This window comes from Sarcophilus harrisii, chromosome 3, assembly GCF_902635505.1.
Source record: "Sarcophilus harrisii chromosome 3, mSarHar1.11, whole genome shotgun sequence".
Taxonomy (NCBI): Eukaryota; Metazoa; Chordata; class Mammalia; order Dasyuromorphia; family Dasyuridae; genus Sarcophilus; species Sarcophilus harrisii.
The window spans coordinates 304,086,500-304,104,222 of record NC_045428.1 but is presented as its reverse complement, the minus strand read 5'-3'; the positions used below and the strand labels follow the sequence as shown (position 1 = coordinate 304,104,222).

Sequence of the window (17,723 nt, the reverse complement as noted above, 5' to 3'; positions counted from 1 at the left end):
ATCGAGCATGGTGTCTGGGAATGTAGCTTTTTTCCCACTTCATACAATCAAGGAGCAGACTCTAAAAGGGAATAGCACATCCCCAGGAGAAATATTGTGTCCTTTGTGAGGACATCAAGAGAAGAGAAAGATCAGGTCCTGAGGCAATAGAAATATGAGTCTACTTGACTCTGTATATTCTCTAATTGTGTGCTCACTCCAGTGATGTGAGGTTTTGTGGGAGAGTATGCTTCTGGTTTATGGGGCAGGGGGGATATTTTATAGCTATCATTCTTAAAATGGCATTTTAGTGAATAATTTGCATTGAGTTAATTCTGGTAATTGACTATTAAAGGCAAAAGCACTGGTGGAGACTCACAAGCTATAATTTTAAGGGTGTAGACTCACAGATACATTAAAGCTGAAGTGGGTAACCCTTCCTTCCTCCCAGACAATCCTTCAAAAGTTGAGTTCCTGAACATGATGCCAAGGCAACTAAACCTTTCCCTGGTTCAGACTAATGTAGCCAGGAAGGAGGCAATTTAGTATAGAACATAGGAGAGAACTGTTACTAGGGTAAGAGAAAGCTTCATAATCTTTGTAGACCTGATATATTAAGGATAATGAAACACCGAAACCCATCCCTGATAAAAGTCCATAGGGAACAGAAGAAAAGAAAAGAATCTGTGAACCCCAGGACACAGTTCAGAGAAGATCCAGAATACTGAAAGGTCATTTGAAAATGTATGGCTACAGAGAGGGCAGTGTGGAGGTGGTAGTGTTATAAAGAATATTTTAAGTGTTCAAAACTTCTCTTCATGAAAAGAAGACAGAAGGAAATTTTAAAATGACTATCTTTTCTATTTTCCTCTAGAGTCATTAGACCTAGAACTACAGGGCATTAAAGTAAGAAGCTTCCAGCTCTGTCTTAGATTAGGTGAGTACATACTTAAGTGAAGAAGTCCCCTCTTCTGGGAAACCAATCCATAACTATAAGTATAAGTTGGGGAAAGAGCCCACAGAGGGTACTACACAAATTTGCTCAGTAGTTCTATAGTGTAACCTAATGCTCTTTGACTATTGGAAAACCAGTATCTGCTATGGGGTGAGATGAGATGTGAAATGATTTAAAGCAAATAATTTCAGACTTGATTAAAAATCTTTAATTGATATCTTTTTACTTCATATCACTTTACTTCTGAATATTTCCTTTCCCCTTCCTCTAAAAAAATCCATATTTTGTTTCAATTGTTCTCATTGATACAGGATGTTCATGAAACTAAACAAACATATAGACTATGCCTCTAAAAGTAAGTCACTTCATCATCTTCGGTTTTTCCCATCTGGAAGTCCACCAGCTCTATTGGCTTCTCTGTGTGAGGGAGAGGTCTGTATATTTTCAAATGTGCATATTCATCATTCCCAAGACATACCTGCAAAGAAGTGGAGAATTAGTCACATGGATTCCAACCAGCACCTCTCACCTTTCAGAGTCATTATATGGGCATTTCTATTTTAGATAGGAGTTTTGACTAGATGATCTCTGATGTGAATTTTATATTTTTATTCTAACCAATCAATGAGTTTATTCATGCTTTGGAGAAATATATATATATATATATATATATATATATATATATATATATATATATATATATATAACCTTAGATTTAAAAGGTGAAAGGGTCTTAATTCCAATCTGTTCATTTTGTAGTTGAAGAAACTAAGGCTCAGGGAGGAGAGTCACTTGTCCAGAAGCTACTTGAAAGACAGGGAGGGGACACAGTGGGTAAAATAATGGGTCTGGAGTTAACAAGACTTTTAGATATTTTTAATCCTCTTCAGCTTCCTTCATAGATTTCTTCAGTCCTCCAGAATGGGGATGATAATAACATCTACTTCATAGGATTGTTGTAAGGATCAAATAAGATAAAATTTATAAAGAGCTTAGCATAGTGCCTGGCACATAATAGGTCCTTAATAAATAGTTGTTCTTACCCCCTCCCTCCTCTTCCATTTCCTTTCCTTTCTTTGTCCAAGGTCACATGGTAATTAGCAACTGAGCTAGAATTTGATCCCAAAACCAGGGCTGTTTTCATTATACTACAACTGACTCCAGTTGTTAAAAACACCTGGATTTTTGAATACCTAAACAACTAATTTTTAATATCAGAGTCAACGACTATTTTGAATTTGAATTGTGCCTCTGTCCCAGAGTTTCATTTATTTTTAAGGATTTTATGTTCTGAAATGTGTAGAAAAAGCTCATATGTCATGCAAAAATATGGGTTCCCCTTTTTTTATGTTTACTGAAACCTTTTTGAAAATTATAGCCTTTATACATCTTGTGCTTTCAATTGGGAGATCCTGGTCTGATCAGTTCAAACTGCCCCCAGCACCCTGCCAAGATCTGCTCATAAAATCAAGTTTCTGTTTACTCATTTCTTTGTGGAAGACTGGAATAGGGCATAATTACCTGCCACCACTCCTGTCCGCTGAGAAGATATTCTCTTCTCAGTGCCAGCCTCCATTTCCCTAATAAGACTTTGCCACTGAAGAAATCAGTTTTTCTAGCAAAGCTGACTTCTCATCCAACAATAAACTTCCATTTTTGTCATCTAAAATTCTTCTGGTTCATGAATTCTTTCACGAAGGACAAGGGTCAACCAAAAGGGGATTTCTACAACTCTCTGACTGCCACTAGAATCCCATCAGTGAGAGCCTTTATTATTCTCTTTTTCTTCTCCCTCTTTCCTTCCTTCAATTCATCATCTATTCTTTGGTTGCCATCTTTCAGGTTTAATATAAGAGTAAAACCTACCAAGTTAGTCCTTCTTTTCTTCCCAGGTTGACATGAATCTCTTCCCAAAGTCCCTTCCTCCTTTCTGCCTTTTTGGCTTTCAGTTACCATGCCATCACTTTATATTTCCTTGGGGGCAGGCACTTTATTTTCTCCAGTTACTCAAATAGGAAGAAGATAAACTATCCCAACATTTTTATATACATCCAAATAGAAATAAAACTGAGGAGAGTATGTTAGAGTTAAATGACTGGTTGAAAACTTACCTTTACATAATACATGACTCCAGCAACTACTTGGCTTTTGTAACTTACAGCTTTAAATTCTTCATATTTTTTATTGTTCTTTCCTTCAAATGTTGGTTTTATCTTAAGAAAATATAGGAGGACAAAATATTTAGTGGTTATCTGAAAATAGTACCAGATTTGGTCTACTCAGTGGTCAATGCAACACTGACAAGAATGGAAACTTTAAACAAACCCTTCTTTTCCCCCAATTCATTAAATAATTTTAAAACAATTAAACAAATTTTTTTTAAAAGCTGTGTTTTTGCTTACTGTGTTTAAGGCACTGTGTTAGGTTCCAAGGATAGAAACAAACAAGCAAAGAACAACCACAAAAACCTGTCCTACCCTCAAGGGATTAATATTCTATGAGGAAGAATACAATAATTTCCCAAATTAGTAAATGGCAAATACATAAAAATAATTTCAAAAGGAAGGAATCAATAACAACTGCAATTACTTCCTCTAAATGGTGAATAAATGATTGATTGATTAATATGTCATTGACCCTCAGATGCTGCAAAGCACATCTGGTAAGGAACCTAATAAAGCTAATATATATACTTATCTACAATCCATCATTTTTCTGATAATTGACCTTTCATAATTAATCTAGGCTGGTCCTTACTCAACAGGCAATTTGTTACCAGATCTTTCTGGCCAGATAGGGCCTGCTAAAGTTTACCTTTCACTGGCATAGTTTTGGAGAAACCAGGATCACTTCCACACTATAATAAAGCATTGGAATAGAACTTCCATGATTTACACCTAATTATTATGAAAAGTCTTAAAAGTGTATAGAAGTAATAGGCATCCCTGGTTTTCAAGGAAATATGAATGGAACTAACTGTAATAAATGTAAATGCCTTCCTTATCTCTCAATGGGAGGGACAATACTTGAGGCATTGACAGGTAGTGGGATATAGAGAATGAGCTCTGCCTTTGGTGGCAGGGGACTCCATTTCAACTTCCACCTCAAACATTTGTATGTCATGGGAAAAGTCATCTCTCTTTATTTCATCTTGACAAATCATCTGTTAAATGAAGGATTGGCTAGACAACTTATAGGGGTTCTAAGTATAGGGGTACACAGACCTCCAAGAAACCTATGAATAGATTTCAGGGGCCCATAAACTCAGATATGAAAAAAAATTCCATCTCTATTTTCATTAAACTTTAGTTTCCTTTGTAATCTTAAGTAGAATTACTTTTTTGTTATGCATTTAAAAGCTTTGTTCAGAGGAAGGGTCCATAAGCTTTACCAAACTGCCAAAGGGATCCCTGACACACAGAAAGGTAAATTACTCCTAGTCTGCTCTATGAGCCTGTGATCCCCTGAAGACCTCACAAAGTTGTAGAGAAGCAGGAATTTTAGAGATGGAGTGGATCTCAATGGCTATCTAGTCCAATCCATACCTGAAAGGAAACCTCATTATAGCATACCTGACAGCAACTAACTCCACTTGTCAGTCCATTCTGCTTCTGAACAGCTCTAATAGGCAACTGACTTATTTGCAACTTATGGGTCCAAGCAGTACACATCTAGTGGTTCTTCAAAATGTTGGTGAGTCATTTCAGTTTGGTCTCACTCTCTATGACCCCATTTGGAGTTTGTTTTCGTAAAGAAAATGAAAGCAGGTACAGCAAATAATACTTTAGACTCCATACAGATGGGAGGGGAATATTACTGTTTGAATGATTCTGGAACAGTTTCTGAGCATCCATCCCACTAACTTTGAAATAGCTTCAGAATGAATGCTTGCTGCCCTCTTTCAGATGTTCCTAAGGAGGAGATAGCAGGCAAATCTGGGGCAGGGAAAGGGAGGAAAAATAATTTAGAGCTCAGGGCAAGGGTGTAACAAACTCCCCAAACTGGAAAAAGATTCAGTATGATGACTCGATAATCTGAGAAAGGTCATTCTTTCCCTTTTCTCTCTCCTCCTGCCTTTTTTTTCCTTTTCCTTTTTATTCTGAACTTAATGAACACCAAATAAGAACATTTCTATATACAAAACAGAAGGGAGAAAGAGGATTACACAAGCTGAGAATCTGACTCCCCAAACAGCTTGCTTCTAGCTCCAAATGTGAAATATTAATGTACCTGTTTTCCAGAGCCTTTCTAGCATTTGCCATGTTTCTTTATTTGGGTCAACTTTGCCTAATGGGTGTGAAGTGATTACTCAGAAATGCTTTATTTTTTCTAATTAATATTAATTCTGACCATTTTTTCATCTGACTAATGAAAGCTTGGATTTCTTCCTCAGAAAAAAATACTGTTGATATTTTTTGACTATCAATAGTGGTAATGGTGGTATATGAAAGAGTTTCAAAGTGTATAGAAGAGCTTTGGAGAGGAAGGACTACAAGGAAGCCAAAAAATGGCTTAGATAAAAGGGAAAGGCTGTGTGTGTGTGTGTGTGTGTGTGTGTGTGTGTGTGTGTAAGTGAACTCCCAGTATTCTAAGTCAGAGACAGAATTAGGTTGGGTAGTGGTGTGTATTATTTCTTTTTTCTAGAATGTTGAAAATTCTGTTTCTAATCATTTGTGGATAAATCTATTCATGTTTTGAATTTGAGGTACCTGTAAAGGACTTTCTCTGAAGAGTAACACATCCTAAAATTCCCAAGTCATCTGGGCAGGGCAACAGACTAACAAACCAAAGAAATATCCAAAATGTACCCAAGTCCTGAATTCACACTAGAAATAAGTCTCTAATACAAAGTTGCATAAGGCAACCACATGCTTATATGACTATACTTGGGTGTGTATATATACACCTAGTTACAAAATAAATATATGTACAGTGATAAACACAAGAGAAATATTTACACACAAACCCATAATAAAGCAAGTCCTTATAGTCACTGTTTCACAAATTCCCTTTACATTTTTAAGGTTGAATATTTTTCAGAACTATTCATTTTCATTTTGATCAATCAGTCTCTCATTATGGCAGTAGACAGATGGTGATATAAAATTGAAAGATCATTGGACTAGACAATGGAAGATCTTTTTTTTAAAATCAGTTTCCTTTCAAAATTGTTTAAGTGGCAGCTTCTACAAGAAGCCCCCAGTACCCCAACAGCAACTGACCATGTTTATTTTGTATAAACTTATTTATGTACAACTTGTCTTTAATAAAAGAACATAAACTCCCTGAGAACAGAAAATGTTTCATTTTTGTTTTTTTATTCCCATAGTTTAATATGATCCTGGCACATAGTGCTTAATAAATGCTAGCCTAAACACTTGCCTTGTGACTCCGGATGATTTATTTCCCATCCTGAAATACTATCCTTTACTCCTACCTTTGGATTCCCTCATTTCCTTCAAGACTTAGCTCAAATGTTATCTTTTGTGTGAGTCCTTTTTCTGATGCCCACAGTTACTAGTGCCTTTCCTGCAAAGGTTGTATGTACTTATATATATCTATATCTGTATGTGCTGTCTTCTTCAATGAAAAGGACTGATTCCTTTGTGAACTGATCCAAGCATTCTGGAGAGCAATTTGGAACTATTTACAAAGGGCTATAAAACGGTGCACATCTTTGAGTCAGCAATAACACTGCTATGTCTATATGCCAAAGAGATTTCGAAAAAAGGGGAAAGGACCTACTTGTACAAAGATATTTATAGTAGTTCCTTTTATGATGGCAAAGAATTGAAAACTGAAGTAATACCTGTAATTGGGGAATGGCTGAACAAATTGTGGCATGTGATTATGTGCTTTAAGAAATGACAAACAGGATGAGTCCAAAAAAACCTGGAAAGAGTTACATGAACTGGTGCAAAGTGAAAAGACTAAGATCAGGAGACATTGCACACAGTAACAGCAATATTCTGCATTGAAGAATTGTGAGTGAGTTAGCTATTCTCAGCAATATGATGATCCAAGATAATCCCAAAGTCCTTATGATGAAGCATGTTATCTGCCTCCAGAGTAAAAAAAAAAAAAAAAATGATAGTTTGAATACTATTTTTTCATTTTCCTTCTTCCTTCCTTCCTGCCTTTCTCCCCACTCCTTTGTTTCTTCTTTCCTTATTTACTTTCTTCCTTCCTTTTTTATTTTCTTTTCTCTCTCTCTTTTTCAATTTTTCTGGAAATGCTTTATGTGATTGTACATGTACAACCTATATCAGATTGTCATCTCAGAAATGGAGAAGGGGATGGAAGAGAAGGAAGGTACAGAATTTGGAACAACTTTAAAAAATCTTTAAAATTGTTTTACCACAATTGAGGGAAAATAAAATGTTATTTAAAAAAGAATGTTAACTTCTTAATAGCAGGAGTTATTTTGCTTTTCTCTTTGTATTCAGAAGACCTAGTACATTGCTTGGCATTTAGTGAATACTTGCTTGATTCACTTCTTTGGGCCTCAGTTACCACATCTGTGAAATGAGGTAGACTAATTAACTTAAAAGTCCTTTAACATTCTCAGACAAGAGATAATAATGGACTCCTGGAGTGTTGGAGCTGAAAGCAGACTTAGAAATCATCAAATCTAGCTCCATTATTTATAAAGAAGGAATTGATTCTCCCCCTTTCACTTTGCCTCCCTCTCTTCTCCCAGACTCCCCACAACAACAATCAATCTGATACAGGTTAAATGTATAATTCTTCTAAAATATTTCCATATTCATCATGATGTGCAAGAAAAATCAGATCAAAAGCACAAAAAAAAGTGAAAGGAAAAAAACAAGCAAACAACAGCAACTAAAAATGAAAATACTATATTTTGATCCACATTCAGTCTCTATAATTCTCCCTCTGGATGTGGATAGCACTTATAAAGGTTTTAAAACCTTAAACAGATATTACATTTTAAAATTTTATCCTAGAGGTTATAAGAAACCATTAAAGTTAACTGAAGAATAACACTGTCAAGCCTGCACTTAACAAAAATTACTTTGGCAACAGTTTGAAGGACTAATGGTAAGAGACCTGAGATAGGAAGATTAATTAGGAGGCCAATGCAGTAATCTAGGAACCTAGAGTTCAATTATCATTCTGTAAGATCTTAATACATGGGCCAGGATTTCATTGGGTAAAAGGAAGAAATTAGAGAGGGAAGTTCAGTACAGGATTGGAGAATTTGGGGAGAGAATAGGGTAGAAGAACCAAGGCAAAAGAAAGGAGGCAGGAATGGGCAGACTTTCTTATGACTAGATAGAATAGAAGGTACTTTCAAAAATATAATAATAGCTTTTAATTTTCCAAATACACCCAAATAGTTTTCAACATTTACCCTTGCAAAACCTTGTATTTCAAATTTTTCTCCCTTCCTCCCCACCTCCGTGCTGCACAAGAAAAATCAGATCAAAAAGGAAAAAAATGAGAAACAAAATGCAAACAAACAACAACCAAAAAAAGGAGAGAATACCATATTGTGATCTACACTTTGTGCCCACAGTTCTTTCTCTGGATGCAGATGGCTCTCTCCATCACAAGTCTATTGGAACTGACCTGAATCACCTCATTGTTGAAAAGAGCTGAGTGAAGGTACCTTAAAAAAAAATTTAACTCTAGTGTTTGATCAGAAGGTACTTTTGATCATAAGCTGGAAAAGAGCCTAAACACTATCTAGCTTGATTAATTCATTTTACACATGAGCTGTAAAACTGAAACTCAGAAAAGTCTACAAACTTGCCTTGTCACATATTTAGCAAATGGAAGAAATGTGATTTGAATCTATGTTCCTTAATTCTTGTTAAGGACCATGCCTAAGTGTGAAGGGGCAGGTCAATTCTCTGAAAGCCCCCACAGCTGTGGATCATAACACATAATGATGAGGGACTTATGAAAAATGCCTACTCTGACTAGAATCCTACTTTTCTGTTTGTCAGAAAGTTTGCCTCCATGACATCTCACAAGATTCAACACCTGCTATAGCATCTCACCCTACAACCATCCAGAGGAACAGGACAGAAAAGACTCTTTTAGTGCTGTTTGAATTCCTTGGCATGGGGACTCAGATGACAGCCAATGCACAAACTTACTGACCATGCTGTTGATGGGGAAAAAATCGTGTTTCTATAAAACAAAAAATGGGGAATTGTTAAGGACCATGGCTAAGTGTGCAGGGGCAGGTCAATTCTAAAGCTATGGATCATAACACACTTGAAGGAATGGAAAATCAGCCTTTACTGAAACAGACGTTGCTTGTGAATTGGGAATGAAATAAATTGGAGAGAAGAGGGAAGAGGAAAGAGACCAGAGAATGCAACTACCCCCTCAGATTCCTTGTATCATTATCATCCTCTTACATGAAGGGATTGATTCTCCTGGTCAGAATTAGATCCCCAGAAGCCACTAACAGGTGGCTCCCATAACACCCATTAGGCACTAGCAGGTTGCTCCCGGAATAAATTCTAATTGTTCTTTCCACTTCAATGTGCTTATTCTCTGAGAGGGCAGGGACTCTATCTTCTCTCAAATAGTTTCTCCCTCACTACTTAGCATAGTAGTCTATAGGCAGCAAATGATTAATATCTTTTGTTGTTGTTGCTGTTGTAGACAGAGAGCTACCCTACCTATAAAGGACCTGGAAAGCCAGGTAAAGAAATTTGGACTTAATTCAATAGAAAACAAGGAAACAGAGAATGAGTTGATCTAAGAGAATAAAAATGAAGGCTGAAGTCTGAGTCTTGGGAAGAATGAAAATTAAGAAATGGAAGCCAGAGGAAGAATAAACAAGAGAAGGATTGTTTGCAAAGGTAGGAGAACCATATGATACAGAATCCAAGTGAAGAGATGAGATGATTTCCCCCCCCCCCTTTTTTTTCAGTGAGGACTTATGAGTGTAGAATGCTAAATATCCTGTTGGATGAGATGAATGTGTTGATTAGACTTTTTGAATTTTTTTTATTTTTTATTCTTTGCTACAATGAATATCTCATTACATGAGAAAGGGAAATAAAGGTGATGGAAAAAAGAAAATATATCTTTTTTTCAAAAGAGGGGATGATTATTATGTCTAATGATGTACAGAGTTCAAAGAGAAGTAGGACATTGAAACAAAACCTGAATTGAGGACTAGAATGGCAAAAAGTCATGACAGCCTAGGATAGTGAAGGTGACATTAAAAAGGACTAAGCCTAGAATCTGGAGTGGGTAGGGAGCCAAAGCTAGTCTATAGTGAATTAATGAAGTGGGAGAGGTTGAGTGCTTGGAGATCCCAGAGTGGGTAAAAAACAGGTTCAACAGGTATGAGGGAGTGGATGAGATGACAGGTAAAGAAGTTGAGATCCAAAAGGGGAAGGGCCTTATTGGAGACCTCAAGGGTGGAGTGGTATCCAGGGATAAGGAAGTCTAGGGTGGGCCCTTGCTTGGCATGTGCCAACTATTTGCATGATGTTGAAATCCATACACAACTCGTTATTGGTAAGCTCATAGATTAAGAGCTAGAAGAAATCGGAGAGGTCATCTATTCCAACCCCTTCATTTTATAAATGGGAAAACTAAAGCACAAAGGGGTTAAAGGACATGCATGACTAAAGTCACAGGTACTAAGTGTCAGAGATTGGATTTGAACCCAGATCTCCTAAAGGGCCAAGTTGAGCACTTGAAATTTGTTGAATTATTTTTCCCTCAGAACTGTGATGTTAAAGAAAATGAAAAGACTATCTAGCTGATATTGATTGATATTGGCTCTTTGTCTTAGACATATTTATCTAACAACTACCTATTATCTATCTACTTCCTTCAGTGCTTCATAGCACTGACTTCATAGACTTGATTTCATAAAAAATAAAAAAAACCTATAGATGATAATGACATCCATAGATAATAAAAATTTTATAGATGATAATGAAAGAATGACAGGCTACCAGAAATAATTGCTATTAGTGTTGAAACCAGGGTGTTACTCCACTTAGCAACTCTGCATTTCTAAATTATTTCCTAATCTTTAGTTAATTCACACAGTTTCCCAGGATCTTATTTGGTGGCAACCTTTTTTAGGAAATTTATATTCAATGAATGTAATTATTAATAAAACAGGAACCCTTATTATTGATTTTAAACAGTATATCTGCAACTGGAAGGTCAAATACTAAAGCTTATATACTCTGGCCACATAATGAGAAAATAGGACTCTTTAAGAAAGACCCTGATGTTGAGAGATTGAAGGTAAAAGCAGAAGGGGAAGGCAGAGGATGGGATAAATAGTGTCATGGAAACAATGAACATGAACCTGGACAGACTTTAAGAGATAGCGGAGGACAGAAGGCTCTGGTTTGCTGAGATCTGTGGGGTCTTAAAGATTTGGACACAACTGAACAAAAACAAAAACTGTCATTTCCTGGAAACCACTGACAGAAATGGGCTGACTTGTACATAGTTTCTGAAGTATCTTTCACAATGAATTTCTATTAAGAATTACATGTTTAACATAGTTGCTGTTTGGCGGGAGGGAAAACAAAGGGAGAAAAATTTGGAACACAAGATTTTGTAAGGATGAATGTTGAAAAATATATTTCCATATATTTAAAAAAAATTAGAAGATAAAAAAATAAAATAATTCACAAGAAAAAATCCAAAAAAACCCCAATGCATTTCTATTTGATGTTTGCTATGGTTAAAGAAATTAACACCTGTGGTTGACATTTTTAATGATAAGTTTCTCTGTACTTTGATCATCTGGTCCTGGGAGAGCAGATATATTCTGGTGCTAGACTGCTATTCAAAACCTTTTTTTTTTTTTTTTTTTTTTTTTTTTGTTCAGTCACTTCAATCATGTTCAGCTCTTTTGACTCCATTTGAAGTTTTCTTGGGTAGGGACTCTGGGATGGTTTGCTATTTCCTTTTCCAGCTCACTGTACAGATGAGGGAACTGAGGCAAACAGGGTTAAATGACTTGCTCAGGGTCACCCAGCTAATAAGTGTCTGAAACCAGATTTGATCTCATGAAGAGGAGTATTTCTGATTCCAGGCCCAGAGCTCTATCTTCTGTGCCACCTAGCTGCCCCCAAACCTTTGTAGCTGGGTAGAATTCGCCAAAACAGTCCTCTACTATCATAGCCACTGAGAATCACCATGCCATCCATATAATGCTAATTAGTTGATTCAGTCAATTGAGTAAAGAATATCAACAAAAACATCAAACTACCCATCAATTCTGGGGAAAAATTCAGTCAAAATAGATCAAAGGGAATTGCATAAAGAAAACTAAACGATACAACTATGTTGTCTAATTTATCAGAATGGATGCTCCATGAGGGCAGTTAGTTTCTTTTGTAAATCTTTCTATCTTTCTGAGACCTTAGCACAGAGTAGGTCATAGAATATAGGTTCATAGATCTAGAGATGAAAGGGAACTCTCAAGTATATGTTATGTACTGAACACCTGCCTTCCATATGTGTATAGTAGAACAGGAGTCTCTACTACATACAGCTTGAGTTCTCCTTAAAATATGTAATAAATTCAGTATAGAACTTTCAAAGTTATAGAGCTTGTCTGTGTTTCTTTTTGGCCTTCCTTCTTTTCATCATAATAAAGTTTCCATGTGTATTTGGATTCGCAGTGGATGGGCAGTCAGAAGGTGGGAGATAAGAGTAAGTCACTATGGAAACTTAGTAAATGGAAACTCCTGGAAGCTGGAGGCTGTTTTTTTTATAGGTGCATCTGAAAGAAGGCCAGAGTTCTAATACTTGAGAAGGTAGCATATGACAGCAGTTCCTTTTCCTTCGTTGCCTTGTCACATTTCCTATTATCTTTTTCTGCTTCATTCAGAATATATGCTCTTGGAGGGCAGAATCCTTACAACCTGTACCTATGAAATTGTTGCACCTTAAACTAATAAACAACTATTTCATAAGTTCTTAGTGTGTGCTAAGTGCTGATGATACAAATTCAAAAATGATTTTACATGTTGAACTGAGCCCAGTGATCTTGCCTGTCGAGATCTTTTTTATATCTTGACTCTGCCATACTGTGTATTGTAATATAGTTATCTTTCCCAGCTTTGGGACATCTGAATATTTGATGAGCATGTCCCCTGTGTTTTTATCCTGGTCAATGATAAAAATATTAAATAGCAAGGGACCAAGCACAGGTTATTTTCCCTATTATGTAGATAAAGTTAGACTTGGAAAAGGGAAGTTACTTGTCTAAAGTTTACAAACTACTAAGTATCAGAGGTAAGATTTAAACATAAGATTTATTTCTAAATTCAGAATTCTACCCATTACATCTATTCCGTCTTGAGAGACATCCTTCCAGCATGGAACTGGTTCATATATTGAAGCACATAGTCTGTATACAAGGTCTCCATGCAAATTGTTGCTGCCTGGAAAATTTCATTCATTGTGCTCAGTAAATTGTAATGATAATATTGATGACCTACTTACATTTGAACCATCATTTATGGTCAGAAAAACCCCTTTTCAGGCATTATCTCTTTTGACTCCCTGAGGTATGTTGCATATGTATTATTTTTCTCATTTTCCTGTAATTGGGTTTCCATTCAACATTGGGGAAATTTGTGTGTGTGTGTGTGTGTGTGTGTGTGTGTGTATTATGCAGAGGAAGATGACTCCTCATTGGTGGAGAGAAGGTGTGATATGACTTTGGAAGCTGCAATCACATAAGGAAAGCCATCTCCTCCAATCATTCCTGATGACTAGCCTGGCTTCCTAGTGGGAAGAGGCCTTCTCCCTGGATGAAAACATTCTCTCTCTTTCTTGGTTTGAGCTGAAATATCTTTGCTCTCAGATAAAATTCATTCATATGTGTATTTTAAGTATATGCTGATCTATCAAACTTTTCCAATGTTCATTTGCTGTCTTGCTTAGATAAATAGTTTGATTGTGATAGTCTTTTGTATAATCAAGATTTGTTGGAGCAGCATTAAGTTGGTGAGTGTAAGCCTTTAAGAGTGACCAGGGAAGTGACTCTACTTCTAAACCTTCTAAATCCATATTCTTGTCTGTAAATCACAGATATTTAGCAGACACAGGCAGATAGAAATAATTCTAGGCTGGTATCTCTCTTGGGGAGATCAACATGGTGGTGTTCAGGGCCTGTTTAGCTCTTTTCCCAAGTATGTCTATAGGTGTAGCTCTTTGCTCTTCACAGAAGCAGGCCAGGCCTCAGATCCTATGGATTTATGCCTTATTATCAGGAGATGGATCTAGATATCCCATGTGGACATATGAGAAAAGTAAGGATCAACTGAGTTCAAAAATACTAGAGGGCCAAGCTGAGTCTAGAACCCATATCATCTGACACTCAGTTAAGGCTTCTTTCTCTTATACCACATATGTCGGCTGTTACAGGACCCAGAGGCATTTCTATGCTCATCTGGAAGCCACAAGCCCACTTCACACAAATTATTGGGATAGGCATTTCCTCACACCCTTTCAGTCAAAACTCAACATTAGAAAGAAGAAAGGATATAAAGAGTCATGTAGTTCGACCATCTCATTTTAAAAGTGAGGAAACTTGAGACCCGGAGCACTTAAGTGCATTGCTTTGTGGTCACAGGTGAAGAAAATTAATATGTAGACTTTACAGATAGAATAACTGTACCCTCTGCTTGGTTATTGAGCCACAAGTAATGAAATGAAAACACTCTCTTTGTATATTCTTTCTGCCTACATCAATGCTAAACTTTTATCTGTAGGTGATAACTGAGATAGAAACACAAATAATTTATCATTTTGGTCAGAAAGGGTAGAATTATCATCACCAGAATTTGTTTTATTGCTTGGAAATTGTCTGTATTATTAATCAGAGACCATTAGGTTTGCTTTTGCAATATGGTTTTAAAAACAAACCAAACAAAACAAACAAGGTTATTCTAGTGGTTTTGAAGTAATATTCATCAAATTGTTAATGATCCTATACTTCAGTTATAGATTGATTCCACCCAATAAAATTTAAAAAGTGTCCTCAAAAACTTAGTTAAGGATGATAGACTCAAAGAATGTTAGCATTGAAAGGGCCTTTAGAGATCCCTATTCTAACCTCTCCATTTTACAGATTAAACAACAGAACTGGGACTAGATGCTGGCTCCAAAATATTAAACATTATATAATTTAAAAGATATGAATAGAAGCAATAACTTATTTCATAAGCTGTCTAGAGCAGGATTTCTTTAATTTTTCTTTTTATAACCCCTTTTTGTCTATATGGTCCCAAGTATATAGGTATGTAAAATAGGTATACATTTACTGATAATAAATCATAATTTTGTAACCCCCACATTCAGTTATGAGATACAACATGGGGTCGCAAATCACAGTTTAAGAAACTGGGATATAGAAAACATTCCAAACCCATAGTCTCTCACCTCTGCAAAGAGAGAAAAATGCCTTCTCATATCTTTTCTATGGGGCCAAATTTAGTAATTATAACCACACAGTATTCAGGGTTTTGTTTGGTCCTTTCTTTTTATGCCTCATAGAATCAATCATAAATCTAGAGCTGAAAAGACATCAGGGAATACCAACTCTAATTTACATAAACTGAGATCCAATAGAATTAAGTAAATTACTAAAGTTCATACTGGTAGTAGGAGTCAGAATAGGATTTGAATCCACTTTCTCTGACTTCTAACTCAATGCTTTTGTCACTACCAGATATACATTATTGTTGACATTATATACATTTTCTTTTCAGTTCTTCCTACTTGGCATAATCTCATATAAATCTTCTCATGCTTCTCTAAATTGTTCATAATCATGTCTTAAGGCATGAGTGTTTTATTTCATTCATGTCTCACATGATTTTAATCATTCGCCAAGTCAATGACTATCTATTTCTAGTTCTTTATTGAAGAACTCTGAAGAATTCTGAACACAGAAAATGTTGCAATGGATAAACTAGTAAATGAGAACATTAAACCTAAAAATTAATTCTTTGGGAAAAAAAAACTAACATTAATTGAAAAAGAGACACAGAGAGACAGAGACAAGCTATGAAGTTAACCAGAATCAATTATTTTCAATTAGATTTTCCTTCCATAGAATGCACCACCTTACCTCATCAACCAATTCCTGGATTTCTGGAGTTGCACTTTTAGCTTCGCTTAAGCCTCCAGTCATCATTTTGCTGGTCATCTCTTTGCTGAAAGAGATGCTGGAACTGAAACAATGAAATGATAAGGTAAGTCATTCTGACTCCGCTTTTAAAGGAAAAGAGGCTCTCCTCACAGCCAGTAAGAGCAAGGGTGTGTAGTAAAACACCGCCAACTTGGGTGTAGAAATAAATGACTTATTACTCACCTGTTATCATTTGTTAATTTGTGAACACACATATAAAGTTTTGTCATATAATATTTATTTAATATTTAATTGCCTCCCAACCCCCTTTTTTAAAAGGGGCAAGGAAAAATAACCCTCTATTCTCTGTGTGAATGGTTCAGTCCAGGGAGGACTTCTCAAAAGTACTAATTAAACAAAAGGGGAGTGTCTGCTTTATGTTGAAAGTAATAGCCCCAAATTTGCAAATACTTTTTTCCCCCCCAAATTATACTTGTTCATTTTTAGTAATGATAAATGTTCTTCTCCCTCATTCACTTCCCCAAGAAATAGGTGAGATTCTGGTCTTGAATATTCTTCTAAAACACTCATATTCTATTACTGTACAGAGGAAAATCCTTTATTCTACAGCGTTTTTTTTAATGGGTTTTATTACCTAGTATTTGCATTTGCTTGAAATCAAGCAGAGCTGGTCTTTCAACCTACGGTGAAGTTATGTGGAAACTTCTTTAGGGCAGGAGCTGTGGATCAGACTTTTGGATCTCTCCTCTAGTATCCAACATAGTGTCTAGCATATAGCACTAGCTTTCTAAATTTTCAATCTACCAGTCAATAACTTGAATCAGCCAGTTAGTCAACATACATTTATTAAATATCTATTATTTGCAAGACATTGTACTGGGGATACATAGGACATATGAATTAGTTCTTTCTTTTTAAAACATACATTCTAAAATCATCTCCAAGATAATACACTATGATCAAGTAGGATTTATACCAGGAATGCAGGGCTGGTTCAATATTAGGAAAACTATCAATATAATTGGCCATGTTAATAACCAAATTAACAAAAACCATATGATCATCTCAATAGATGCAGAAAAAGCATTTGATAAAATCCAACATCCATTCCTATTAAAAACACTTGAGAGTATAGGAATAAATGGACTTTTCCTTAAAATAATCAGCAGCATTTATTTAAAACCATCAGTAAGCATCATATGTAATGGAGACAAACTGCAACCATTCCCAATAAGATCTGGAGTGAAACAAGGTTGCCCACTATCACCATTACTATTTAATATTGTATTAGAAATGCTAGCTATAGCAATAAGAGCTGAGAAAGAGATTAAAGGAATAAGAATAGGCAATGAGGAAGCCAAATTATCACTCTTTGCCGATGACATGATTATACTTAGAGAACCCCAGAGATTCTGCTAAAAAGTTATTAGAAATAATCCACAACTTTAGCAAAGTTGCTGGTTATAAAATAAACCCACATAAGTCATCAGCATTCTTATATATCACTAACAAAATCCAACAGTCAGAGTTACAAAGAGAAATTCCATTTAAAGTAACTACTGATAATATAAAATATTTAGGAATCTATCTGCCAAGGGAAAATCAGAAACTTTATGAGCAAAATTACAGACCACTTTTCACACAAATTAAGTCTGA

At 35.8% G+C, this 17,723-nt stretch overlaps 1 protein-coding gene across 1 annotated transcript; it reads right to left on the bottom strand.

Annotated features, from left to right (window-relative positions):
- Positions 1–1,119: 1,119 nt before the first annotated feature.
- On the bottom strand, positions 1,120–16,171 carry CSTA (cystatin A). The gene is made up of 3 exons (XM_003763629.2): positions 16,047–16,171; positions 3,046–3,147; positions 1,120–1,412 (listed from the first exon to the last, which is right to left on the bottom strand). The coding sequence occupies exons 1-3, from the start codon at positions 16,122–16,124 to the stop codon at positions 1,284–1,286; spliced, it is 309 nt and encodes a 102-aa protein (XP_003763677.2). The 5' UTR covers positions 16,125–16,171; the 3' UTR covers positions 1,120–1,283.
- Between the last annotated feature and the right edge of the window lie 1,552 nt (positions 16,172–17,723).

Bases quoted from the DNA above. Each gene is read 5' to 3' on its own strand.
- CSTA (XM_003763629.2), bottom strand. From the start codon at position 16,124: ATGACCAGCAAAATGATGACTGGAGGCTTAAGCGAAGCTAAAAGTGCA. The intron at 3,148-16,046 runs GTAAGGTGGTGC...TATTTTCTTAAG, and splicing joins TCCAGGAATTGGTTGATGAG to ATAAAACCAACATTTGAAGG. The intron at 1,413-3,045 runs GTAAGTTTTCAA...ACTTCTTTGCAG, and splicing joins GAGTCATGTATTATGTAAAG to GTATGTCTTGGGAATGATGA.